We start from the raw sequence: 26,520 nt of genomic DNA, 5'->3' as shown, positions 1-26,520 counted from the left end.
GCAAGATCAGAGTCCACTGAAATATTTATTTGGCATTGAATTTGATCGCCAGTTATGAAACTCTTGACCAACCCAAAATCTCCCAAGCAGCTCTTTCTCAAAAAGTGTCTCTACTTCTTACACTTTTTTGTCAGTTTTATCACTGTATTGCTTAAAAAACGCTATTGACTCTAAACGTGGAGTGGTTGTGGTGGCACTCAGAATGTATTAGATAAGGTTGCTCAACAGCAACAAAATCTGCTGCTACTGTGTGTTCTTTCCTCTAATGTACCTTGAGAAGTGCTTCATGCCGTGCGATGAAACCAGAAGGAATAGTAAAAAAATAGCGACTGCAAATATGCATTCAAGGGAAGCCTATATTCCCATTAGTATCTTAAAAAGAGATTACCGCTTATATAAATATAGAGCATTTTGCTCCTCTCCAATTTCTCCACCTAGAGGAAAAAGAAAAAAAAAAAAGGTAGAGAAATCTTTCATACCTCCACTACTATTTTTATTAGTCTGCAAAGCTGTTGGTAGAACAGTAACTGTAGCTTATGTGGTCCTGCGTAGTTTGTTTGTGACAATACTTAAAAGGTAAATGCCTGCTGGTAAGTTTTTCTTTTGGGTGTGATATTCTCTGTATTGCAGGCAAACTGAACAACAAGGTATAAAGCAGACTGTAGAACAGGAAAAATAGCGTATGAAGTAATTTTCACTACTGTGGTCCTAAACCAAACACTTTTGGTTGCAGAACTAATGGAGTAATTCACAATATTTAACATTTCATGCTTTCGTATTTTATCAAATGAGTAAAATTTTTATTCACTAATGTCTGCTATTTTCCTTTCTGTCACATTTGTGTCCTTAGGACGGTGGTGCATGAAGAAAAGGGCATGAAGAAAATTCAGATTTATGTGTACGTAGAAAACATCTCCTCTTTGGTAATCTCAGTTTGCAGACAGAGCAGTTCATCAGTCACAGGGATGCTGGGACAGTGGTTTCCCCTGTCAGCCTGAGAAAGGAGCTCATGCTTTAGATGTAGTAATTTTCTCTGATCATCTCTTGACACTACTGCTGTGTACACAGAATTATACTGTAGAATTTTTTTTTATTGCCACTATATGATAAACTCCTTTAAAAGTGTATGGGAGTGTACTTCACCTCCAGGTATCTAGGCCTGAGAAACAATAAAACCATCTTGTTTTACTGAGAAAAGAAGGAAGGCTGATGACGTTTGCTGTGGCAGGATGCAGGAGGACAGAGGTGACGTGGTGGCAGAGGGTGGCAAATGAGTCTGCTCTGGTTTGGAGCTGCTGCGTGAAGACCTCCTGCGTACGGAGGTGTGCAAAGGGGGTGATGGCGTGCTCCTTAACTGCTTGTGGAGTCTAAAACCAGGCTGTTTTTCCTCTGCCTGATGCCTGGTAGAAGATGAGGCAAATTTTGTTCCTCATCTGCTACTGTGACGCCTCTCTGCAGCTCATTGAGCAGTGTCTGAGGATTTGAGCCTTAGAGCTCATAGTTCATGTATGTACCGTGGCTTTCAGTCTTCTCTTGGAAGCATTTTCTGTGATAACTTTTTCCCTTTTTCCTTTGTTTCCCTTTTTTTTGGTGGTGAAAAAACCAATTGCTTGCAAGCAGTCTTGCATTAGCCACCTTCCCCATCTGACGTATTAGTTGTTTCAGCAGCTAAGAATGAGGTTGTGCCCAATGCTAATGTCAAAAACAACATCTGAAAGCTGATTATGCCCTCCCCAGTACTTTATATATGCTCCAGTGGGTTTTCATTGTCAAAGAGGTGGGCCTTTATTATGCCACATAATGCAGTAAAATGAGGATTACTTGGATTTCAGTGCATGAGATAATAGCAGCTGACAGGCACCTGCTTAAGGTAGTATATTGTATTCCTAAACACAAGTATTTTTCAAAAATTAAGTGAGTTTTCATCTGAAAAAACGTTTGTGCTTAAACTTCATAAATAGGTTTAAGTACCAAAAAAGGCATCAGGGAACTTGGATGGATGTATTTATTAGTGGCCCTTACAGTCCTGACAGTCCATTCTAATAATAAAGTGTGGGACCTGTCAAATGATGGCACAAATAACCTAATCTGAACTGACATGGCTTTCTAGCCCAGTTCATCAATCATGTTTTATTAGCTTTAGCAGAGCCAAGCTGCTATCTGTCATTTTGATGCTACAGTGGTGACAAAAGCTGGTGCCGAAAATGTTCTGCAGGTGTAACTTTCACTCAAAGAGCATTTCGGAGCAGCAGTCGAGTTTGCGTTTGCATGGGGAGAGAGTGCCATCTTCAGTTTCACATCTCCACGTGAAACAAGCCTGAACCCTTAATGCTGCCCGATGGCTAAGAAGTGAGGAAAAAAGTATCGGTAGAAATTTAGAAACAGTTCTCAATTCTTATGAGACTTTGGACTTGGGAAGAAAAATGCTAAACACCATGTTCTTGTTCCTGTTTTAAGATATAGTTAATTTAGATATGTCTGTTGTGATGAGTAATTTCCAGTAGAGTAAAGAAAACTAAGGTTGGGCTTTGTCCTTTTGGTTTGCAACGCTATATGAAGGAAATAACAATTGCCAGTTGGATCGCAAACCCTTCGTAACCGGTAGCAGATTGTACGCATAAAACCCGCGAGCTAGGAGTCTGTAGGCTGCTGCCTCTTTACTGTGTTTTGTAAGAGCCATCAGTTCCATGTATTCTTTCAGCCCAGAATTGGCTTGGGGTTTGCACTGGGGTCCTGGCACTTGACCCTTGTTTTTCTTGGCTCTGTGTCATTTTGCAGCAGAGCTCGAGGACACTCCTCATCTCTTGTTTCCAGCATGTTAACATAGTCAAGTAAATACTATCTGGCACAGGCACATGCATTATCCTTTGGGGGAGTATTTGTAAAAGTTTTAAAGTCCAGATCAAACAATGGCATCCATCTTCCTTCCTCCTGAATTTCTTTTATTCGCAAGATGAATGTTGCTGGCAAAATTCTTTCTTTGATCTTTAAAAAGACTTTATTTTGTCAATATTCACAGACAAGGTTCGCGCCCATAAAAATCCGTATTACTTGCAGAATATATGCCCAGGTACATCTTTTCTGTATATTTTAACACTTAATAGGACTTTGCACAATAAGGAGCAGATGTGTCACAGCGACAGCAGGCGAGCAGGGACCAGGAAGGTGGTTTCATTAAAAGAGCCTTGGGATAAATGCAGCACATTAGATACCCACTGAAAGACAGGAGCTGTTGATGGGGTGACCTCTGAATGCAAGTCATCCAACTATAAACAGAAGGGTGTGGAAAGCCATTGGACAGACCCAAGCTTGTTTACTATCCACATCTCCTCTTAGTTAACGTAAGTAACCGGGCTGTGCGAGGCTCCCTGTGACAGTCCAAGGAAGAACAAAGTGTCTTCAGTATTTGCGAGTTTAAAAAATCCCAGCTCACTGGTGCAAGAGTTTTTTGGTCCCGAAAATCTATCTGCGCTCCATAGCTGCTGTACAGTGGAAGTTAATTAGTGCTAAGCATAACAGGTACTAATTTTATTATTTTTTTTCCCTGGAAACTGACTTTGGACAATTGGGGAACTCGTTTCTGTTCTTCGGAGACAACTGAGGTAAGGTTATGATGGATTTTAATTTGCAATATTGATGCAAACGCCGTTTAGTGATAAAATGGGAACTATAAGTGGATATTAGTTGCACAGTCAGCTTCTATTCTGAAAAGGTTTTGTTTTCATTTCTGTAGTAGCAGTTTCGAACTTGTTTTTGGAAAAACGCGTTTGTCCACAGTGGCTCTAGAGGACAGGAATCTAGGTAGGTCATAGGACTGAATCCGTCATGTTCTTTCAGGAGCAGCTTTTTCTTGAGAGAGGAGGTTACTTGTTAAGTGCTGTAAGAAATAAAATGTATCATTCTGTAATATGCTGTGAATGTTATATTTTGTCAGATCTGTGAGCAGTTCGGTGGTGTGTTACTCAATACATTATTGTTAGAGACACTTAAAGGCCAGTATGCTGAGACAGGTGTCTAGACGTAAATTGAGTTCAAATTAATTAGCCCTAAGCTACAAAAACAGTGGATACAAATAAAGTTAATTTAATTTTCTAATACTTCATTTGAGCCCATTTAGGCCATTTCTAAGTTGATTAGACATTGGTTTGGAACAAAAGCCACTGAAGTGCAATTGCGCTAAAGCATCAGTCCTACCCCCTCAAAGTTCGCTTTAACTTTCTCTGTAATGTTATCCGTCAGTTGGCACGAAGAGTTTGTGTTCAAGTCTTACTTCATTGCGAAGTCGTTTCAAACTGTGTGATGCATTTTGCAATTGCACGGGCCGTTTTCGGAGAATAAATGCCGATTAAAACCTTGCTGCTGCAGGCAGTGGGTGCGGGTGTGCTGCTGTTGCACTCAGATGCTTTTCTCTGCCTTGGGCTGCGTGTAGCCAGCGAGTGCAGCGATGCCGCTGTCGTGCCGGGTTCAGAGGGCTGCGATGGGAGCTGGCATACGGATGATTCCTTCTTAAATGTCCCTTTCAGTCAGGGAAACGCATGAGGGGTTTACTCTGGAAGTGCTGCTTTATTATCCTGACGCAGCAAGCGAAGTCCCAGGGACGAAGCAGCGGCCCTGGGTCATCTGTGAACAGCGATGCATTGCTATAGGGGACTGTAATGTGTAGGGAACCTGTTTGGGAGAAAGGTACCGTAAATTATCACAGCCAATGAGTTCTTCGATTTTGTGCCTGGGGTCTGGTGAGCAGCAAGCAGCAGGATCCAGTTACAAGTTTCTTTTCTTGGACTGTTCACTGTTTTCTGAAATGCACTTCAGCTAAACAGCTTTTAACTGTCTCGCTGCCTTTTGAGCCATTATAGTTCCTTTATCTTCTGAAGTAAATCAAATGTAGATTTGAAAAAGTTATATAAGGCAAGTAATATTTTAAACTCATGAATTAAAAATATAGTTCTTGCCAAAGCATTTTTCCAAGGTAATTTTAGATTTATAAAAGTGCTTTGTACAGCTTGTTAAATGGTACAACAAATCAGGCAGCCTCACCCGTGTATGAAGGTGGATAATATCAAGCAAAAGAACCTGAATTTGGCTGTGGGGAAACATCTGTATGTTTGTGTGATCATGCAAGCACGTATACGCATGTTAGAGTGTCCATGCAGGGAAGAGAATTCATCTGTTAGAGAAATTAGAGGTCGAGGTTATTTTCTAAACTTAAATAGATTGTGTTTCGATAAAATGTCTGAGTATACTGTAAAATAGAGGAAGCAAGTGAAAAACTACACTATATACCATCTCTCTCATTCACGTACTTGCCTGTCTTTCTAATCCTTTGTTTTCTGTTGTTTTCTTTGCAAGCTATACTTAAATTTTGTTGAAGTTACATTTACTTTGGGAGAATATAGGAAATAAGTCGCACCTTGTTAAGTTTTAAACTTTGAATTTTAAAATTTATTTAGTAAATGTTACTTACAAGGGATTAAAATTTTAGCATGATATGTCATTTCAGTACCTTTAAACAGGAGAGCATGGCTGTATTACATTTACATATAAAAGGTATGTGAGTAGTTCATAGAATTGAATGCTCTAGCAAATATGCTACTTATTTACCTTTTGTATTTTATGAACTCTATTTTCAATTATACTGCTGGAAAAATAAAAAAAATAAATTTTGTAATAGCTTAACACAAAATATAATATCTTCGTATCATATGTGGTTTATTTCTCTATGCAATATTTAAAGGTTGCCCTGAATTAATACACAATTAAACAGTTATCAGTCGTAAGTAAAGATCTGAAGAAAATGTGAAGATTTCTCAAAAAGCTAATTTTAAAATGAATCCCATTTTAGTCCCAAAAGGATTCATTTAAAAATACATATTGAAGAACCTGGATTGATTTAAAAAGCATGATTATTTTATTGTTTGCGTTGGGTTGAACAGAAAGTGGTAGGCAGTATCCCAAAACAGTAGAATTTATGTATTATTTTAGTTAATTGAAGGTTTGCTTCCTAAATATCAAAGCAAATTTCTCTGTATGTTCTCATAGTAAATCTCTTAACTGTTCTCCAAAATTAATTTCAGGAATATTTAAAGGTCATTAACTGAGCTTTACAATTACATAATTGTGGCTGATCATCTGGTATAACTGAGAATAAAACCTTCGAAGGGTAAAATAATCTGAAGTGATTTCACATAAACAGAGATTCTGTGTGTATTATACATATTCATTTGCACACATGCACAAAAGCATATTCTTGTGTGTTTCCATGAATGTTTGAACAGCTCTTTCTATCAAGGGTGTTCTTCTAGATAAAATTAATTATCTCACGATTAGGTTTTTGCCGTACTTAAAGTATTTGTACTGCTATTCCAGGTGAGTTCTGCATTCAATTAGAGTCACAGCTAAGAACCAAATGTACATGTTGCTCTGAACATTCAAAATGTTAGCTCCACTGAAGCACAGTTTAACTTGATTGATACTTGGATTTTAAAGCAAATAAGGACTAATTTTTGCCTGTGGCTAAAAATCTTTGAAGTTTCATGCCTGTGCCGAGGCTGGATTAGTTAAGCGGTAGGACTGGGGCTGGGACTGTGACCCTGTTGTGCTTGGCAGGTTGTGATAAATGGGGGAATCTTTCTTAACCTCCTGGCCAAAACATTCCAGGATCAGGTTGGGGAGGCAGGAGAGAAGGGAGGAGGGGGTCGAAAGATGCAGGAGACTTGGCACGTTAAAGCCGGAGACAAAGAACACTTGCTTGTTTGTCTCAAACTGGGGAACGCATAGACTCTTGCGGGAGAAAGCACTGCGGATGCGTCGCAATATACTTCATTGTTATTTCTGACCGTTGACCTTGGTAGATGAAATTCCTCCTTCGCTGTGAAGCTGTCTCTTTTTATTTTTGTTTTGAATGCTTTCAGAGTTTACAGAATCTTGGTTGTTACATTTTCCTAAACTAAAGAGGTGCTTGAGATGTTTGTATAAAACCATCCAAAAATACATTGGAAGAACTCCTTATTCCAAGTAATTGCCCGTTGGTTAAGGAATTTACTGGAGGACTGCAAATATAAACAAAATGCTATGAGTTGGGGAAAAAAAAAACCAACCCTAACCAGTTAATTAATTGCTTCTGGAAAGCTAGTTCAACTACTTTGTTTATAGAACATTTTTAAAAGTAAAACATACTTTTAAATATTTAAAAAATATATATTTTAATATAGCGGTATTAATAAAAAATCTGGAAAAATTATTTGGATCTGATAAAGTTGCTTTCTGGGATAAACCAGTCAAATTTACAAACCTGAAAAAAGAGGCAAAATGTGAGCTGAAATATGATCTATCAAGTGGTTCTTTCTTGTGGCATTTTAAGAGCTGTACTGCCTCTGATGTTGTCCCCATTGACTAATAATGAAAAATATATTATTAGATGACGGTTTGAGATTTATTTACGTACTTTATACTGTAAATACAGCTATTCTGGCTAGAGTTAAGAAGTATTGCATAAAGCAAAATGAAAAAAGAATGGTAAATATGTTTAATGTGCTTTCTGATTGTAGCTTTTGTTATTACCAGTATACAAGCAAACATATGTTGTATCCCTGGGTGTAGGTGAAATTAATCATTTATCCTTTTATGATTAATTTCCCTGAATGGCATTTTAACACTATGATATTAATAGGATTTTTAATGAGTGTTGTACTGTAAATGTTCCTGGATTTTACCTGTTCATTAATACTTGAATAATTAAATGTAAATCATATATATAAAAAGCAGTCTCACTAAATAGGATTTTGCGTGTGTGCTACTTACTAGCATTTATTAGAAAGTATTTTGTCTGTGGTTTGCCTCTGATAAATTATTTTTTTCCTACTTTTTCTTTTAAAGAAAAACGACTTATTTCTTAGCAGCATTTTCTTCACTTTTATTGACGTGTTCTAGAGACACTGAAAACTAAACTAACCAGAAACAAACTAAATTTGGTTGCATGATGATACAAATGCATATGAATAGGTCTTTAGGTTATATCCACTTGTTTGTGAGATTTTATATTGCAACATAGTGTGTCATTTTATCTTTCCTCTAACAAATTACTTTTTCACGAGTTAGACAACAGAGGGGCCATAAAGAACTGATTCTTTCATTTTAAGCAGCAAGTAGTTTGAGCTACAAAAAATCTTTTGCATCCTTCCTCTAAAAGAAGTAGGTTGCCAAAGTTTTTGGTTATCTAATGTAGTTTATTAATGTTACAACAGCTGCTAGAAATTATTGCTACAATGCTAAACAAATTAGCTTCAGTAATGAGGAAGAACAGAAATGTATGAAACTGAAGAAAAAGGACAGCTGTTCACTGTAAATGTAAAGGCGATTTCCTTGGTAAATTTCAAGGTGGAATATAATGAGCAATTGCTTATTACCTTCTCCTTCTACTTCCATTTTTTCCCGGTTTTGAACTTCTTTGGTTTTAATTTGCAACATAGTCATTTGTATACATTTTAAGTAGGTGGTTTTAATTAGAATAGCCTCAGTGCATTGTACAAAAAAATATTGGTGTTGTACAATTAGCTCATGACTTCAGCTTGGGCTATGTTCATAGACCAAATAATTTGTTCATGGTCAGATTCATAGATATCATCTGTTGAAAAGTCAGATATTTATGGCTGATTGTCTTCAGTCTACTACCAGGAGAAAAACTACCGTGGAATAAGAGACCAGGAGTTTTTGTTGTTGTTTTTGTTTGGGGTTTTTTGGTTTGTTTTTTTTTTCTTTAATTCTATTTTATTTTAATACTGTTTTAAAGTGGTCTCCATCTAATTCCCACCTTCTACAATGCCTACAGGACTCTGCCAGCTGATAATGGGTAGGCAGGTGCCGAGCTAAAGTCATGTTCATATTACCTGCTCATATTACCTTGTTCATCCTCCCTACAACCTGTCTCCTTGCTCTGTCCACCTGTTGCTTTCTGGCATTAATTGAGCCCCCCATCCTACAAAAGCGTATTCGCACACTTACCTTCTTTATTCTGGATCGTTTCATTGAAGATAATGGGCCTAACCACCTTGATCCTGTTTAGACTTAAGCTTAAATCTTTGTAGGCTTGTTCCAAGCTTGGCAACTCTTAAGCTCAGGGAGTGTTTTGCTGAAGGACCGCACAGAACAGAGCCTCAGTTAGCTGTTGCTGTTACCCTCATTGCTGCTGAAGTGAGGTGAAGGCACCAGTGAACCCCATGCAAGCCTAGGTGGGACTGGGTCATTTTCTGCAGCTACAGCAGTTTGTCATGAACAGCCTGTTTCCATTCCCAGCTCTCGGTACATGTACTCAACACGGAGGTAGTCCTGCCTTTCAGGGTTGTGAAGGAGAGCAGTGAACAACTGCTTATATGATCGACAACGGTTGATTATTTTAGTCAGAAAGGGCAAAATTGTCCTGACAACATCCAGAGCAGGAATTTTCCTTTTTTCTGTCAAACACGCTGGAGTCCAACTGGAGCTGAAGAAGCCAATGTTCTGGAGTGATCCTTGCCTGCAGCGACAGTCAGGCCTCTCCTTTCCTGAGCCTGATCACAGTAAAACTACCCAACGGCAAGTTGCAAGATCATTTAATTGAAGTTGACATTTCAGAGCATGCACACTCTGACTTCAGGTCAGGATGTGGAACTGAATTGCTTTAATAAAGAAGTCAGATGATCTTTTTTGATCTGTGAGTAACGGTCAGTTACATTTTCTCATCGTTTTGGTGCTCTGTGTCACACAACGACACTGTCCACTGAATACAGTCATCTGTCTTGAGAGATGAAGGTGGATCCAGCAGACACAGAAGTGAGTTGAGTCCTTCTTAATAGGTACATGCTAAAAATCATAAGGAAAAGCTGCAGTACAGCACTAGTTTTCCTCTTTTTCTGAAGTACATCTGCTGTGATCAACGTCTCTTCTGATTGTGGGTGACATGCATGTGCTGCACTAGTCACACAGCATGGATTGTGCTGTCAGACACTGCAGGTAATACGCTGATCTGCTACCATTACCTCTGGCTCGTATAGCTATGGCTATGTATGCTTGGGATAAGACCAGCAGTGGAGAGAAGTTGGCCAACAGTGTATCTGCGCAAGAGTAAAATTGGTACTGATGAACAAGTGGCTACACGTAGAAGAGCTTGTATCTACCACGTTGTTTTCAATAGTTCAAGTGTTAACCTAGAAACTGTCTTGTCAATAAACCAAGTTGTCATGTAGCTGAATCCATATACAGTGCTTTCAATGCACCCAAACTATTCCATCCCATTCTGTCAGACCATGATACGAGTCAGGTATTCATTCATTATGAAATGAGATAGACTTCTATGAAGACTTTGGTGCTTGAAAACTAATTAGTACAAAGCTCAAATCAAGTCAGGGTATTGTGAACACATTAGAGCTGTCTTTTTTTTCCACCAAACGACATTTCCTGAACTTTTGAATATAGTTCAAAACCACAATTCTTGTTTTTAAAGTCCCTTTAGCTCTGGGATGAAGAATGCAGCTGACGAGTATGCTCCTCCGAGACAGAGAGGACAGTGAAACTGGTGGTGTTGTAGACATTTCTTCCTGAAGGCTGACCCAGCACCTGGGAGTGAACTCTCAGTGGAGCTCAGAAACTGGACATTATTGACCAAGCCTAGGGCACATCCTTTAACCTTAGCACATAGCAATACTTTTATTACAAATATGGAAGACAAACAACAGAGTACAAGGAGAGAAAAAGGACTTCTCTGCTAAAACAGAATATTTTACATATATGCTTTTCACCATCTGTGATGAGGAGGAGTATTTGACAGATGTGTGATCATGTTGTTTACTGCACTTGGGTATCGGTATGCTTCTAGGTAGAAACCAGGATAGTGAAGAGCAGGAAGGAGGAGATGATCGACAAGGCCATTTGTTTAAATTTCCTCTAAGTGAGGGATGGAAAAGCTGTGACAAGTGTTCTTTGATCTTAAGGCGGAAAGACACATTATTTTCTGGTGAGGCAAAAGACTCGGGAGAGACTGGCCTTTGTTACTCGGGAGGTCAGTATGTAAGCTCTTGGGTGAGCTAAGAGAAAGCTAGGTCCTAATGAGGCACCAGCATCTTCAGAACAGAGGCGCCTTGTGGCAGAGACACTTGACTTGTGGTAGAGAAATCAGCATTAGTAACAGAAATGCACTGTACTGTTGCTCATACAAGATGGTTTCCACATGAAAAGAAAACAGCATGTTTTATTATGCTTTATGGAGCAGTACTATATGCCTTTAGCAAAATAGCTTGAAGTATTTGCATGATGTATTTGCAACATGGCCAAGTTAACACAGCCGTAGGAGCATTAACTTTTGAACTTCCTGACTTTCATGGCTTTAAATTTCAGCTTCAAAGTTGACTTTTTTTTTCTTTGCGTTTTTTGGCCCTGGTTAGTTTTGAAAAGCGGGAGGAAAGAAAATAAGTTCAGGTTTTCTGAGGGGGCACTGAATGTTATGCATATAAGGGGAGATGACTTGCTATTCCTTTGAATATTAAATGATAACTCCAAAGCAGTTTTGATACACCTAGGTTGCTTATGATATTTCTGTGGAGCTGGGGAATCACGAGATTAAATCTAGAAAGCATTGCACAGCGTGGCTCTTTTCCTGCATCTCAGTATGTTTTTCTCCTGAAAAGAGATCAATGGTGTCTGGGAATGCTGAGATTTAAAAAGCAAACACTTAAGACTGATAAAAATGGTGTGATCACAACAAAGCTGGGGGAGATCATGGGACCATATCAGACCTAAAAACAGGACGCATTTTTCCATGTCTAGATTAAGAACAGTAACTTCTAGTTGATTTCCAGTTTGGAAATACCGGGGAGACACCAAGGGTATACTTGCAGATTCAGCTGTGATGACACATTTGAAAAGGCAAAAAAAAGGCCACAGGTTTGTCTTTAGTGTTTTTTTAAATAGAGAAAGAGAGGGAGTGAAAGAGAGAAAAAGACCGTGTGAGAGAAGAAGAAAGAGGACGAGGTATTTCCAGTGCTAGTGCTTTTGCATTTCTTCCTGAATCTGACTTGGACAATAAATGAGCTGCTCCCAGCTCCAGACTGGTGGAGCTTCCCTGCCTTTGCAACTGCTGAATGGGGAGCTAGCTCCTTTTCTTTCTTTTTTTTTTTTTTCTTTCTGGGAAGGGAGCCAGCCTGATGGCCCATCCTCCCAGCAGGGCAGGGGAAAGTGTTCTGTGAGCTCTGAGCTATTAGGTAACCCAGGCTGAAACAAAAAGTGCTATTGTGGTGTGGCATTTGCCCTGCCTGCCCCACCAGTTAAGGGAAGGCATATTTCCTTCTTTCATCTAACACAAACAAACAAAAAGAAAACAAGAATGCCATTTTTTCCCACAGTGCATGTATAAATGCATTTCAAAATGTAGAAGATGGTACTTTATAGGTTGCAATCACTTACCTTATGACTTGACCATCACACCCTCTGATATTTTTTAAAATGTACTTGTGCCAAAGGCAACTTAAAATGTGTTTTAGAAATGTTTGCAGGTATAAAAAAAACTTTAAAGAAGCTTAGAGCTCTGAACTGAGTGAACCCATTAATCAGGCTGCAAAAACAAACACTTAGGAAATCCCTCCACGAGTAAGAAAGTACCAAGGAAGGTAAGTTTTGACCCGAAAGATAGCCTGCGAATGAGAAAATTGAGGAGTTAAGGTTGTCTCAGATTTTATCAATTTATGCTACAAATACACCTTAATGAGTCCTCCTTCTGTAAAACTTTTCAATAGAAACACAGTTTTATATTGGATAAATCTTTCTGATTTAAGTAGCACAAAGGCTCGTGTCAATGCTAAGACTGTGCAGTGCTCCTGAAAGAAACAATCATTATGGTCTCCTTGTAAGTATGAAAAAGACATTTACCTGGATTGATTAAATCCCTATTTACTTTATTTTCTGTGCACTGTGCACACCAGCAAGGTCTCTCGTGTGTGTCACTACTCATCATCCCTGCCTGGTGAAATAAATAGGATCCAGGGGAAACGTAGCGTGGCTTTGCAGAATTTTCGCCTGTCGGTGGGCTGGTTCCTGTAGAAGTTTCATCCACGCTGTTCTCTGTGGAGGTTTATACAGAAAATCTGAAATGTTGTGACAGTGATGAAGGGTGTAATCTCAAAAAGTGGAAGCATTTAGCAAATTAGTGTATGCTTTGTAAGTGATAGCTCCTTCTTAAAATGATTAGAGTCAATGACTGGTTCAAAGAAGCTGAGGCTCTAAAACATGAAACTTTAGCAGGAGGCGTCTCTCTTCATTGCTGTAGTCAGTGTTGCAGACGAAGAGGATTTCATGGAGGATATAATGAAACACACAAGCTGTGTGGGGACAGTGGGCACTCCCTCGCTCTCTGCCAGCACTGTTTGTTCCCCTTCCTCAATGTTTTCCCCGCTACCTGTCCCCTTCAGCAGTCAGTGGAGAGTAGAAACCGTTATTCACAGTTTGGTTGTGAGTCAAAGCTGGTGAACTTTCACCAGGGTAATTTGCTGTCGGGAAGCATGAAGGCAGCAGAAGTGCGCTTGCTCTGCCCGCGCTGCAGACCAGTCAGAAGTGGCATTAGCACAGGCTGAGCAGGCACATACATGTGCTTTGAGATGTCTTTGGGTCTGCAAAGAGTGCTTTTCCCTCCTCATTCTTGTCTCCTTGATGTTAGAGCTTCCATAGCTCCCACCATGCAGAGCTGCTCCAGACCCAAAGCATTGCAGACGCTACTCAGCCCAATTGCACAGCTACCAATTTGGGAGGGGTGCTCAAGACCATATTTGATGCAGTAGATGAGGGAGCTCAGCAGATTCATTGCCAGAATTATTTACTGCTGATGTTGCAACATTTTTCAGCAGTGCTTATTGTAAGTGTTACAAGGGATTTGTCACCTGTGTTGCATTATGAGTTTAATACCATGAGTGCGTGTGCGAGAACACCTCACAGAGCAGGACCAGTTCATGGTTTAACATGTAGTGTAATGAGGTCCAATAAAGTAATGTTAAAAGGATGTTAACGTTGCAAAGGAAAACATCAGAAGCAAGGAAATGCCAGAATTAATATGGTCTGTGGAAATCCAGTCTCTCATGCATTATGGGGCAGCTCTTATTACATGACATACTAGGCTTTCCAAAGGATGTCTCATTTTTTCAGTGTATGTGTAGTTAGATTTTTCTTTTGATGTTCCTCAGCCTATATTTGTTAAACATGAAGCATCCAAAGTCCATACTTACTGTAAAATCATTCATCATGTAAATATTTCTCTTATACATTAAATTAAGAACTTCAGTGTTTAATAAATGCACCTCTTTTTCACAGTGCTCTCGTAGTATCAGACACTTAAAACAGTGTTCATATTTGAAATCTGATGAACCAGGGCAGAGATGAAGACAGAAGCTGCATAAAGTATTGACTGTTTTTTTTCCCCAGCTTGAATCAAATTAGACCTTAATTTTTCTGGATAAACATAACATTTGTACACCATCTTGTAATTTCAAGTATAGTTTCCCAGCTTGGGTCATTAATTAGGTCTGCAGTGCAGCTGGTGTAGCAGAACCAGACTGTAACTCTGGGCAGACTGGTCGCTAAAGACTTTACTAGTGAGTTTCACAGATATTTGATGAATGCTCAGGCTTGTGTTTATGGTGTTAGTCCCAAATCTAATTAGAGGAAAGGAGAGCAAACTGCGCTGTGCTGGCCCGTCCCAGCCAGCCCCAGTACTCTTCCACTGTCCCCACCCCACCCCCTACATCTGCCACAGTTTTTTCACCTAGCTTCTGCTCTCCTCTAGTTTTGCCCCCTGCAGACCCCGTTCTCCTTTTCTCCCCCGGTTTCCATTCCCTCTCCCTGTTCCTGTTTTTCCTCTCTTCCTCCCTGTGTTTGGGCCTACAGGGTTTTTGTGTTTCAGGTTATTGCCCGGGGACCTGCACGGCAGGAGATGGGACTGACAGAGCCAAGAGGGACAGTTTTGCTAATGTTGGTCCCTTTCCTGATGTCAGGCACTCAGGAGCAGTAATCCCAGGTTTTACTCAGCACCAGCATCTCTGAGACTATTCAGTGCAGATAGAGTCTTCAGAAACTCCGGAGCCAGACTAACACAGGAGTCCACTAACGGTGTGAAAACAGGGCTTTTAGAAGCTTATACACTGAAACAACTTTGGGCACCATTTCACGTAGATGTGATTCCCGGGTACCGGTACACCTTGGACTCCCCCCACTTCCAGTTTTGGGATTCTGACTCCAAACTTGCAGGCACTAAAGCTGCTCAGCAGCATACTGGTGTGATTTTAAAAATATGAACGCAAGAGCACGTTTTCTCAAAAATTGCAATTTTAGGATTTTTAGCTGAAACATTTCAAACGTTTTTTAGCAGGCAGCCAGGGTAGGAGATTTCAGCACAGCTTGGCAAAATTCAAAACAAACTGGAACTGATATCTTACTACTCTTGTGAATGATTCTCAACGTGCATGTAACTAAAATGGTGAGAAAACCTGTATAAACAGAGAGGGGGGGAAAAAAGGAAAACAGAGGAGTAAAGAAAAAAGGTTCTTTTTATAGCATTTAGCACATGAGAATGTAAATAAATGTGGTGTTAGTGAAAGTTAATTATTTTGAAAACAGTCAGCAAGGCAGATTAGGAATAAAAACAGTGCAGCTGAAGACAAAGGAAATGATATTTAGTCTTTGATCAGAAGTTTTCACAGTGATTTTCTGTTCACCTTCAAGGGTGGCATAATTTTATGAATAACAAAATGTGTTTTGCCACTTGAGTAGCCCTGAAGAGAAATGGTGTTCATTCCATATGGCCACTTGAAAGAAAATCACATTCGTACTCCTCCTTTAAGAAATAACACTTTTAGTTATTAAATCTTTTCTCTCAAAGAGGGACCCTCAAGATACATAGTGAAATTTACATTTAGTCTCACAAAAGAAGATAAGTCTATATTGTGTGCTTATGCTGCACATTTCCTTAGAGGATGATCATAGACTAACTGCATCATCTATATACCAAGCTGAAAACCTGAAATGTTCTTACTTTTAAAAATATTTTGTTTTCATTGCAATATTCTTGACTATAAAATAGTTTTTTCTTCCGAAGTTTGTTCCATCTCACAGGAGGTGAGTCTTGTTGATAACAATTGGTCCGTGGCTTTTCTGCTACTCCCTTTTAAGGTGTACCAAACTTTGTCTTCTTTTTTTTTTTTTTTTTAATATTCACCACACAGAGCATAATCTTTCAATCATTTCAGTTACTTGGTAATGCAGTTACTTGGTAATGTTGGTCGAAGCAAGATGCAGTAGGAGTGTGAGCAGGGGTAGGACAACTCATCTGTGAGTACCCAGCTATTGCTTAACTGAGAGAAGCAGCACTTCTCATCCCTGCCCAGGAAAACCAGGGCTCTTAATATATTGTGAATCTTAAAAGTGCTGGGATAGTGTTAGTGTATGTTTGAATTATCTTTGGGCTTCTGTGGTAATTGCCCACCAAAGGACCTGCCATCACTTTGCAAACGCGGGGTGTTGGGATGTGCTGGGTGACGGTCAGACTCTCCAGCAACTGCTTAAAGTCGCTGGTTGAACTTTCCTGACCTGGGGAGTGAGATCTGAGCCCCAGTGCAAATGTGACAGACAGTGCTCCTGGTGGCAACCACATGGACGGCAAAGGAATTGGAAAGGAATGTATAAATGCCAGTAAATTTAACAGGATGGAGATAGCAAAAATAGCCTGCAAGTGAGTATATGCGAAAGGGAAGAGGTTTTTAACAAATGAGATGCATTTATATTTGTGATTAATTTTAATTATGTTATGTTATTATATTTTATATTTTATAGTTTTAAATACATTATCTTTTTAATTCTTTGTAATTATATCTTACATGTATAATGAAAATATTCTTTTTCTGGCCCAGTCCCTCTGTAATTCGTTTGAGACAATCTGCTTCTGAATGTACACACTTCCTCTCAACAAAGGGCTGTTTCAGTTTCAGTGTCTTTGAATGATTTTGAATTTATTTTTTGAACAGTTGTCTGTGATGTTGGCACTCAGTACACTAATTTGAATTAATATTTCTCATGTTTGTATATTATCGCACACTGCAGGCATTTTTCTTAGTACTCGATCACGTGCTTGTATCTCAACTCTTTTACCGCATTTCAAATCTAAGGTTACTTTAATAACAACATAGTGTACATAAAACCATAGCAATGATGTTTGCATCTGATTGTTTATGAGATAGTGCCTGTGAGTTGTGGGTTTACATGAGCTTTCGCTGTCTCTCATGCTGAGCCGCTGCACCCCGGCATGTCTCCGTGATACACTGTGACTCCCAAGTCCATGGAATAGCACAGTAGGGACAGTGAAGAAACAATCCAAAAGGAGGAAAATTAGTGGTGATAAAACTGAATAACTGGATAGGTTGAAAAAAGTTTCGTAGTAAAAAATCAAGCAAAACATAATATTTAGAAGATCCTCAGTGTTTGCTATTTTTTTAGTGTTTCAGGTAACGCTTATTACAATAACAAAGGCTGTTTTAAGTTATCATCATGGGGAAATTTTTTTTATTGCTACCGAAAACTGATTTCGAAGAATAACTGTGTATGCAACCATATTGGGTTTTTTCGTATCTAGAACACAAATGAATAAAAATAACCATCTATAGAACCATGCTTGTACTCCCACATCTATGAGTGATGTTACATGGCATTCAGTTGAGGTATTTAGGGAAAATACTTAGCACTAGCCTAATCCTTTTTTTGTTGGAGTTGATGAGTATTTTACCAATGGCTTCAATAGAAGTGAGTCACATTCACAATTTTTTTTGTCCGAAATGCTTCTATAGTAGCAAAAAAGTACAGAGGAATCTCTTGACGCAAGGTATTCCCGAAAACTGTCATTGAACGCTTGCTGGTTGTAATGGGAATGTTCTTTGTATTGTGTCAGTCACATCAAGTGGGTCTGAGTGACCGTGATGTTTCTGTGTGGCTTAAAAAATGGAGTTTTGAAACCTCCCACACAGCCCTGGATTCTGCATTAGCACACAAGCAAGCAAAATGTTTTTTTTTCTGTGATGAAAGTACGAGAAATTTAGGTTACCAGAAGGTGCAATTAAATTTTTGCAGGAAATCCTGAAGATCCCAAAGAGATACCTAGTCTGCAAGAGAACAGTTTTCTATTTTTATTTGAAAGTGATTAACTTTTTTCCCTTCAATTAGCTAACAGCAATGTGTTGCAGAGATTAATACGGAAGTTGAAATAGCTTCTATGTAGTTATATATTGCAATTATGTGTGGAAATGGTGTATGTGTTCTTTGATGCATTAGGAAAACACAGTTAACATACAGTTAGCAGATTCACAAAATGAAAATTAATGTTTGAATTATTTAGCTAACGCTGCGCTTTGCCCCAGAATCTGGTGTTTATTATTGTGAGCTTTAGCAGGAAACAGAAGCAGCATCAATTGGGAAAACATTTCTTTACCGAGCTGAGAACAGTATGGCTTTCTCGTTGCAAAGTGGGGAACCTGGCTCTTAGCTTTCTTTGTTCCTAGTTAGACTACTCCCAAGCTATTTTAGCTGAACGTTTTACGTACTAATGGAGCCTGGGGAAGTGCAGTTGGCAGCTGTTCACGGGATAATAATGAAACACACTGTTTAGTACTGCATACTGCTGCTGTAAAATGCGGGAAGTATTTTATAGCGATCATGGTGAGCAGAGCTGGGTCCACTTTAAGCACTGTAAGTGCGTGAACCGTGGGCGAGGAAGTTGTGTTTCACGTGAGAGTAACTGGTACTCGTTTGCTTTTGCAGGTAAAGAAACCGTGTACAGAGTCAGATGGTTCAGAGCCGCAGAATCCCAGGTACGGTACCGGGGGGGCAAGCACCAACTGCCCGCAGCACGGTTCCCCACTGGGAACCATTCCCAGTGGGATGCGAGGCGGAGCTGTGCTGGGGATATGTAGCATCAGAGCACAAGAGACCTGTTTTGCAGAGAAGGAATGGTTGGATAAATATTAATGGTTTTCACTCTGGAAGACTTTTTTTTCCCTTTTCCCAGTTAAAGATGTGAGCTAGCATCTAGGTTGTCGAGTTTAGATGGTGCCACAACGTCATAATTGCCATTGTCATCCTCAGTTATCACCCTCAATTGCCATAATTTTCATCCTCAATTTAAAGAAAAATAAATCCTATTAATTAGTTTAGGGAAGTCTGTGTAAACAAATGTCACTTTCTTTGTTAATCCTTTTTCTGCATACCTGAGTCTTGAAGTTTACCGATAATATTGTTTATTTGGGAAAATTCACCTTTATCAAACCTTCTTTGTTTTCACTTATACAAAACATGCCACTGTGTTCCTAAGTTGGGAAGGGGCCATATGTTCTTTATAAAGAAACTCTTCCAATTAGCCTTTGCTAATTTCATGTACGTGGAAAAATGGATTTAATTTCCATGTTTTGCACTTATATGGACATGTAAGTGTAATTTTGAGCAGGTGAAGTAGTAATTGTTTTAGGTGTGCCATCAAGTGCACATCTTCTTGCTGATTAGTAATCTGTTGGGCAACAGTGGATGATCTTCAAGTTTTGTGGCTTGAAGTGCTTTTGTCCCTGTCTTGCTTCTGTTTTGAAGACCTATTTCAGTTTCACAAAAACTCAGGAGCTTTCATTGGGAGGGGAGAGCCACAAAACAACCCTGATGTCACACTAATATTGTGATTAAAACGCAGAAAAGCAAAGTAATTCAAGGTTTGCCCCCAGATCCCATCCATAACTATGTCTTTGTGGCACTATTGCGGCAGGATCCTCTGGTGTCACCTGCAATATCCAAGGCCAATATAATACCCGTGGCTTGAGCCGTACTGTGCCCCATCTGAATTTCTCTTATTAGCTTTTCATGTCAGTTATTAATACATCCTTTCATTTAGTTTGGTAAGAACTGAATGTATGTAAGGGAATACAGAATTCAATGTCCAGATACGCTTCCAGTGAAGTCAGTAGCAGTTTTGCCCCAGACCTCAGTGGAGGCATGTTTTGCCCTTCAGTCATGGTGTAATGACTTCTAAATGAAAAATGTATCTGCTGTGCTGCTGCTTTGGATTAAAATTTATTATAAATGTCAAGCTCTTTACAAGTACTTTGACAGCATGGAGAATCCCAACTTAGCAAAACACTTGAGTATGTGCATAGTTTTAAGCGTCTTTCTTGTCCAAATGAGACTGCTATGTCTCAAATCTTTAAAAATTGTGAAGTCCATAGTCTGATGTAGTATCATCACACTATAATATTGCAACAAACCTGAGGACCCAGAATACGAAGTACTGTCATTACCTGTGCACGTCAGGAAATTTCTTATGAGCTGTGGTTAAATCACAGAATCACAGAATGGTAGGGGTTGGAAGGGACCGTTGGAGATCATCTAGTCCGCCCCCCCGACAAAGCAGGTTCACCCACAGCAGGTTGCACAGGAACGCATCCAGGTGGATTTTGAATATTGAAATTCTTCATACCAAGCCTGAGGAACAGGATACTTTTTTTGTCCCAAGTGCAAAGGGAACCCATGTTACAAATAGTCAATCTGGAGGCTACATTTGTCAGTTTCATTTTTTTAAGCTGCATTTTCAAATAAAAATGCTTTTCATTTCGAGCTTCGCGGCAGCACTTTGAGTGTATATCAGATACAGTTGGGATTAATGCTCCTGGCCTGAGTGTGTGCAATGCTCTGTATCCAGCCTGGAGTGGGATTTTTTGGTCAGATCTCGATATGCGGTGCGACTTTGGTCTTGCAGGGGAATCTCTGACTAGACCTTTAGCTGGAGCGGCGCTAGAGGGCACCGCGCGGCACGTAAAACTTTAGAGCCTGGAGCAAGGTAATTCTTCTCTAAACAAGGCTTAAGTGAAAACATTGCACATAAAATGAAACATCAGCATAAAAATGAATGCTGGAGACACGCAGCCTTACAGAATAGCTCCTGGCTTGGGACCTAAGGCCAATATCATTCATTTATTTAGCTAGCTTTATAGTCTGTTGGTTTTGGATTTGAAACTATTACAATAAATGCAGATGGAAAGTGTTTTTACAGTAGGGAAGTAATTAAATTGGGTGTGGGAACTTTGTCAGGAGAATTCTTGGAGTGACATGTGTGTATCAGCAGATTCTTTGTCTTGCTTGGCCTTGGTTTGTCTTTTAGAAAGAAACATTCAAACTGCAGATGTGACTAGTAAATTTTTTTAAGGGAATTTACTAACCTGTGCAGCATATAAAAAAAAAATGCTTTCCAGAAGTGTCCAGCTATACATCCAGTAAAAATCAACCATTGCCAGTATTTATTTATAGAAAATGGTTGTTATTTTGACAGGCAGGTAAACTGCACAGGTGGAGAGGGAACTGTAGTTAAGAATTGAAGTCGTGGTGGTCAGGTGAGTTGTAAACAGCAAAGGAAACATGCATAACTTCAGTATCTCTGTCACAAATTTTGATTCACAAACGACTTTGTCTTACAAATTCTGTCAAAGTTTCTTGGGAGTTATTTTGCCAAATCCCTATGAACTGGTTGTGAATACTTCCTTTTATCCCCAAATGTTTAGATATTATACCTAAATGGTGGTATTATACCTAATCATGGTGGTATTGTGGCAGTATCAATATTATGGCATTCTTTCTTCATAATTTTATAGTAAAAACCAAGTTCCCCCTGGATAGCCATTCAGTCATTCAAAATGCTTACAACTTTCTGGAACTTTTGGTACGTGAGACAGAGGCAGTAATTGGATGGGACTCGCCAACCGTTGTACTAAAGGTCTGGATGAGATGGGAGTAACACACATGGGTGACAACTCCGGCACGCTGGCCCTGTGTCAAATTCACTAGCCAGGTTAGGAAGAGAAGTTCCTGTCTTCAGAGCCTACAAACATACATTGCTCTTAATTTTCTTACATGGTGGGTGTAAGTTAAAAGGGTACCAATCCCAAGTATGCTGAACAGCTCCTACTTTGACTTTAATGTCATACAAAAATCGCTGAAGTGCATGAAAGTTAACTTGTTTGCAGTTATCAACGAGCTTCCTTCTTACATAGATAATCAAATAAGTAATTTTAATAAGGGAGCATTTTGTTGCCTTAAAACTTGTAAGCTACACTTACAGCCTCATACCCCAAGACTTTGCTGTGGAAATGAGTTCAACACTATAATATGTGTGATTCCGAAGTCTGGTAAAATGATAAATACTGAATCCCAGACTTCTGCTCACACTCAGCTACAGCACGTTCAGTTTGGCCATACATCCCAGGGCAGCATCTTTCTTTGAGACAACAGATGTTTGTGAGACAAAACACGTCTGTCACCCCCAAGTTTTCCCTTCCCTTCCCCTTCCCCTTCCCCTTCCCCTTCCCCTTCCCCTTCCCCTTCCCCTTCCCCTTCCCCTTCCCCTTCCCCTTCCCCTTCCCCTTCCCCTTCCCCTTCCCCTTCCCCTTCCCCTTCCCCTTCCCCTTCCCCTTCCCCTTCCCCCCCAGAGATTCCACTGTAAGACCAGTGGAATATTGAGTGTGGTGGGCTGTAAAATGAAATAGGGAGAAGAGAAATGAGGGGAGGGAGAGGAAGTCCCTGCAAATGGAAATTTAGCAGGGTCTGCTGCTGCTTCCTCAGAAAAAAAGGAAATTTTTTTCCATAAGAAAATAATCATGCTTTTTTACTCTCTGGAGAGGATAGAAGAGTCTGCAGAAGAATGAGACGATTTTTCTGACAGCTGAGACATAGTTTCTTTTTCTTCCTGGAAGGGTAAAGGAAAATGGTCATATGTTTCATATACTTTCCCTCTTTAAACCATGATCTTTATATTGTGAAGACAATATCTATGGGGACAAAAGGGACGAGCAGTTTTGTAAGCTTTGGATGAAAGTTAGCTGACAAATTAGCTTGTGAAAATACATAGTAGTGTGAAAAAGACCTTACTTGTATGTTCAAAGAAGGGCAATGGATCTTTATGTTGGTAAATTAAAGCTACACCCTATGGAATAAGCAGCGCTCCGTTCTGATTGCATAATTGTTACTACAAACCTGTGGATCCAATATCTCAGCTATATTAATTCTTCCTGACTTGTCTTTTCCCTTAAATAGGTTTTTTTTTTATATATTTATAAAAGCAAAAGAAAGGGAAAACAAGCTACTCTTAAGCAAATCCTCCCTTTCAAAACTTTATCAGATGCTGTAAGAAGAGTGTAATCCGAGGCATTATAGCTATTACATTAGTACCAGCTAGACAAAGTTCATTCTTGTGTATTACTGAACTACAAATTCACCGATGGTGATCACTGGTAAATACCGAATCATATGCACAGACACAGTTGCCGGATAAACAGGCTGTCCAAAAAAGCACAGAGGGATTTTTTTAATGTGTTTAAAAAAGGTCTCCAATATTTCAATTTAATACGGGTTTCAGTGAGGCTCTTAGCATAGATTGCAGCTGTTCATCAGATGATTGCTGTTCTGTTCTTGCACACCACACTGCTTAAAAGTGCGCCACATAGTAAGATTTAAAAGAGATGAATTCCTGTTTCTGGTTCTTCATCTTAAAAGTCTCTCTTAAAACTTCTGAATGAGAAACGGGCTTTCACATTTTCTCACTGGTCTCATTTTGGTACCTACTCATGGTTTTTCATTGGTCAGGTTATAGAGTGTATGTACGTGTCCAGAGACAATTACTCTCATCAATGTATTCGCAAGTTAATTGATGGTATTGAATGCCAGGGAGAGCTGCCTCAGTTTTCACCTTCAGGTCACTCCACCGAAGTTTGTTTCCTCTGCAGTTTGGGGCACTGTTGTGCATATGATGTTCACTATACTTACTGTACCTGCGCTATGCTAATACTGCATGAGCGCGTTACTGAACAGTGTTTCCATGGCCATCTGTGTATTTAACAAAAAATGAAATGGAAAATAACGTGCATCTTCTGTATCTTATTCTGGACAACGAGATCATCAAAAATGTTTCATTCTCAGCAGTTTGGACTGTGTGAAATACATCTGAGATTTCTCTTTCACTGACTAATTCCCTTAACAAGACCTTCACATCTCAGGATGACGATGGTGGTTGATTCTTTCAGTCAGGTATTGGCTTTATTTTAACACCATGTAGTTGTCCATATTTAGCAGATCTAACATTGTAGCTCCTCAACTCAAATCCAAGCTTTTCAGGTCATCTGACAGATTCTGTGATGAAGCTGTCGTGCCTTTCCATGACTGTTTGTACACAGTTGACCCTCTTCATTCCCGTTCCTAGGAGAGTGAGACCAGTAGTCCAGTGAGACCATTCATTTGCAGTTCAAGAGATGAACAACACAATGTTTATTGTTACATGGTGAAGAGGAGCTTTACAATTGAGCTGCCAAGCAAGAAAAGCCAGCAATAGCTATGGAAATTGTCATTAATGTTTCGGCAATTATAACAGAAAAAAAAAAAATATTGGTTGTGCAGTAAAAATAGGCAAGCTGAGACTACCACACTTTCATATGGGTTGTTTAGCCACATTATGCTCACTCATTTTCTTCTCATCCATGCCTTAAAAGGTTTTTTAGAAGGTAAGGGTCTGTTGTCTGTAAACCAGATGTAGCTTACCTTGGCTAGAGGGTAATTTAAATGCTTTTCTGAGTCAGGAGTAGTGTGCCTCGACTGTATCTCACACTGAATAATCTGCAGATCATAATGGCATGATAAATGGGCATCATTTGTGGAAATGAGATGCTGAGAGGACTCTGATTCAGCCTCTGGAGGTGATATTCATCTCACCCTGAAGCAGATGTGTAACGTAGGTGCTTCCCAGATGATGCCATTTATCTGATCTGCTTTCTATTGACTGTGAAGACAGCTTACTGCATCCCTCTTCTGAGCAACCATGCAGACTCCACCAGCAATCACCTGTTACACGACTGGCTTACTACAAGACCAGCTAGATACATAATATGAGCAAAGGCAATGAAAGCATTTATTTTTATTTTACAGATTCTGCTTTTCTGCAAAACTCTTCCGTTCCAGAAGGGAATACTTGCAATGGTAAAATTATTCCTGAGCTAGGAAAAAACACTTTGTAACTAGCTGCTAGTATTTCTTGTGTTTGGGGGAAACTGTAAAAAGGAACAGGTAGAGCAACACGAATTTGCTATGAAAAGACAGAATAAATAAAGTTGAAATTGAAGGATTGCCATAAGTAATTTTGGGAACTGGAAGAAAAAATCCAATCAGCAGCAGGGACAGTATATGTCTGCCAGAATAGAGCATTCATGTCGGTGAGGGCACTATAGTTATAAACACTTCACCTAGGAGAAATGTTTGGCAGGATCAAGCCCAGACTTCTCCGTCAAGACAGTGGCTGGCAAAAAACATATCACAATTTTCCAATTTTAAAATAACTACGTTGTGGAGTAAGATTTCTCATAAAGGCTACATTCTGGGACAGACAGGCTTAGCTTGCAGTTGAAAGAATGTTTTATACAAATCTGTTACTTATTAAAGGTTCGGTGCACGTATTTAGTCTGTGTGCCACTTAAGCGGTTTGAGTCAATCAAAATAATGTAGTTATTGAGATGACTGTGCAGATACATGTAGCTGAATGACATACAGCATCCACGACAATTGCACGACAGTCGCTACAAGGAGTATGTTGCCTTGCGATGTACGATGTCTTTTCGGGCATGTAGTTTTCAGGCAGTGCAACTCTTTCCTATTTTTAGAGCAGCCTGTGTGGTGTCTCTCTGCCTGCTCTACGCTGATGTTCTCGTTCGTTAACTTTGGAAATTCAGTCTTCTGATTACTCGAGGCCTATTGAAGCTGGTCACTGTCTGCCCATTGGTTTTTGTTGGCTCTGGATCAAGCCGCCAAAGAGTTCTAAAAATATATTGGATATGTTTACAGAAATTACAATAATCTATTTAGAGTGCAAACACATGGTAACTGATGACATCACAGGGAAGTATTTGAATGGTTTATATTAACAGATCCCTATGGCTTTAACAATAAAATTAATGTATTTTTCATATTTTAGGTCTGTTACATGTTCCTGGTTGGGTTTTTGTGGTGTTTTGTTTTTTGTTTTTTTTTTTTTTAATCAGGCATAAAATATTTTCTGTTATATTAGTAATAATTTATCTGGGTGATCCCAAGACAGATCATGTCAGTGTTAAGAATTCCATTAACCTGAATCAGTGGTGGGTCAGGCTTTGGAATAAATGAAAGCAACAAAACCCAAGAAGTTTTGAACACTTCTTGGAAATCTATATCACCTTATTGAAAAAAAAAATAATAGGATAAGCAAGATTTTAACAGAGGTGTTAACAGAAGTAATGTGGAGATTTTGGAGTTACTCTTAAGTGCAAGTACATAGTCTTTTTGTCTAACGTCACATGCTTTGAAAGATAAGAGATTTCTAGTATGGATTCGTGCCACTGGAATGCAAGAACCAACCACTGCTAATGTTTTAAAACCTATTTTAAAGATAGAAAAAAATCTAGTACATCTGGAAGAGAGATA

At 39.3% G+C, this 26,520-nt stretch overlaps 1 protein-coding gene across 8 annotated transcripts in view; it reads left to right on the top strand.

The window, feature by feature from the left end:
• Window positions 1-26,520, top strand: part of EYA4 (EYA transcriptional coactivator and phosphatase 4) — a 156,080-nt gene that overhangs the window by 62,654 nt on the left and 66,906 nt on the right. For all 8 annotated transcript variants that reach the window (XM_063329562.1, XM_063329558.1, XM_063329560.1 and 5 more), the window contains exon 3: window positions 18,814-18,863. In XM_063329562.1, the coding sequence (XP_063185632.1) occupies window positions 18,814-18,863 (50 nt within the window). The remainder of the gene's footprint in view (window positions 1-18,813; window positions 18,864-26,520) is intronic.

This window comes from Chroicocephalus ridibundus, chromosome 3 (assembly GCF_963924245.1).
Source record: "Chroicocephalus ridibundus chromosome 3, bChrRid1.1, whole genome shotgun sequence".
Lineage (NCBI taxonomy): Eukaryota > Metazoa > Chordata > Aves > Charadriiformes > Laridae > Chroicocephalus > Chroicocephalus ridibundus.
This window is presented reverse-complemented; position numbering and strand designations above follow the sequence as displayed.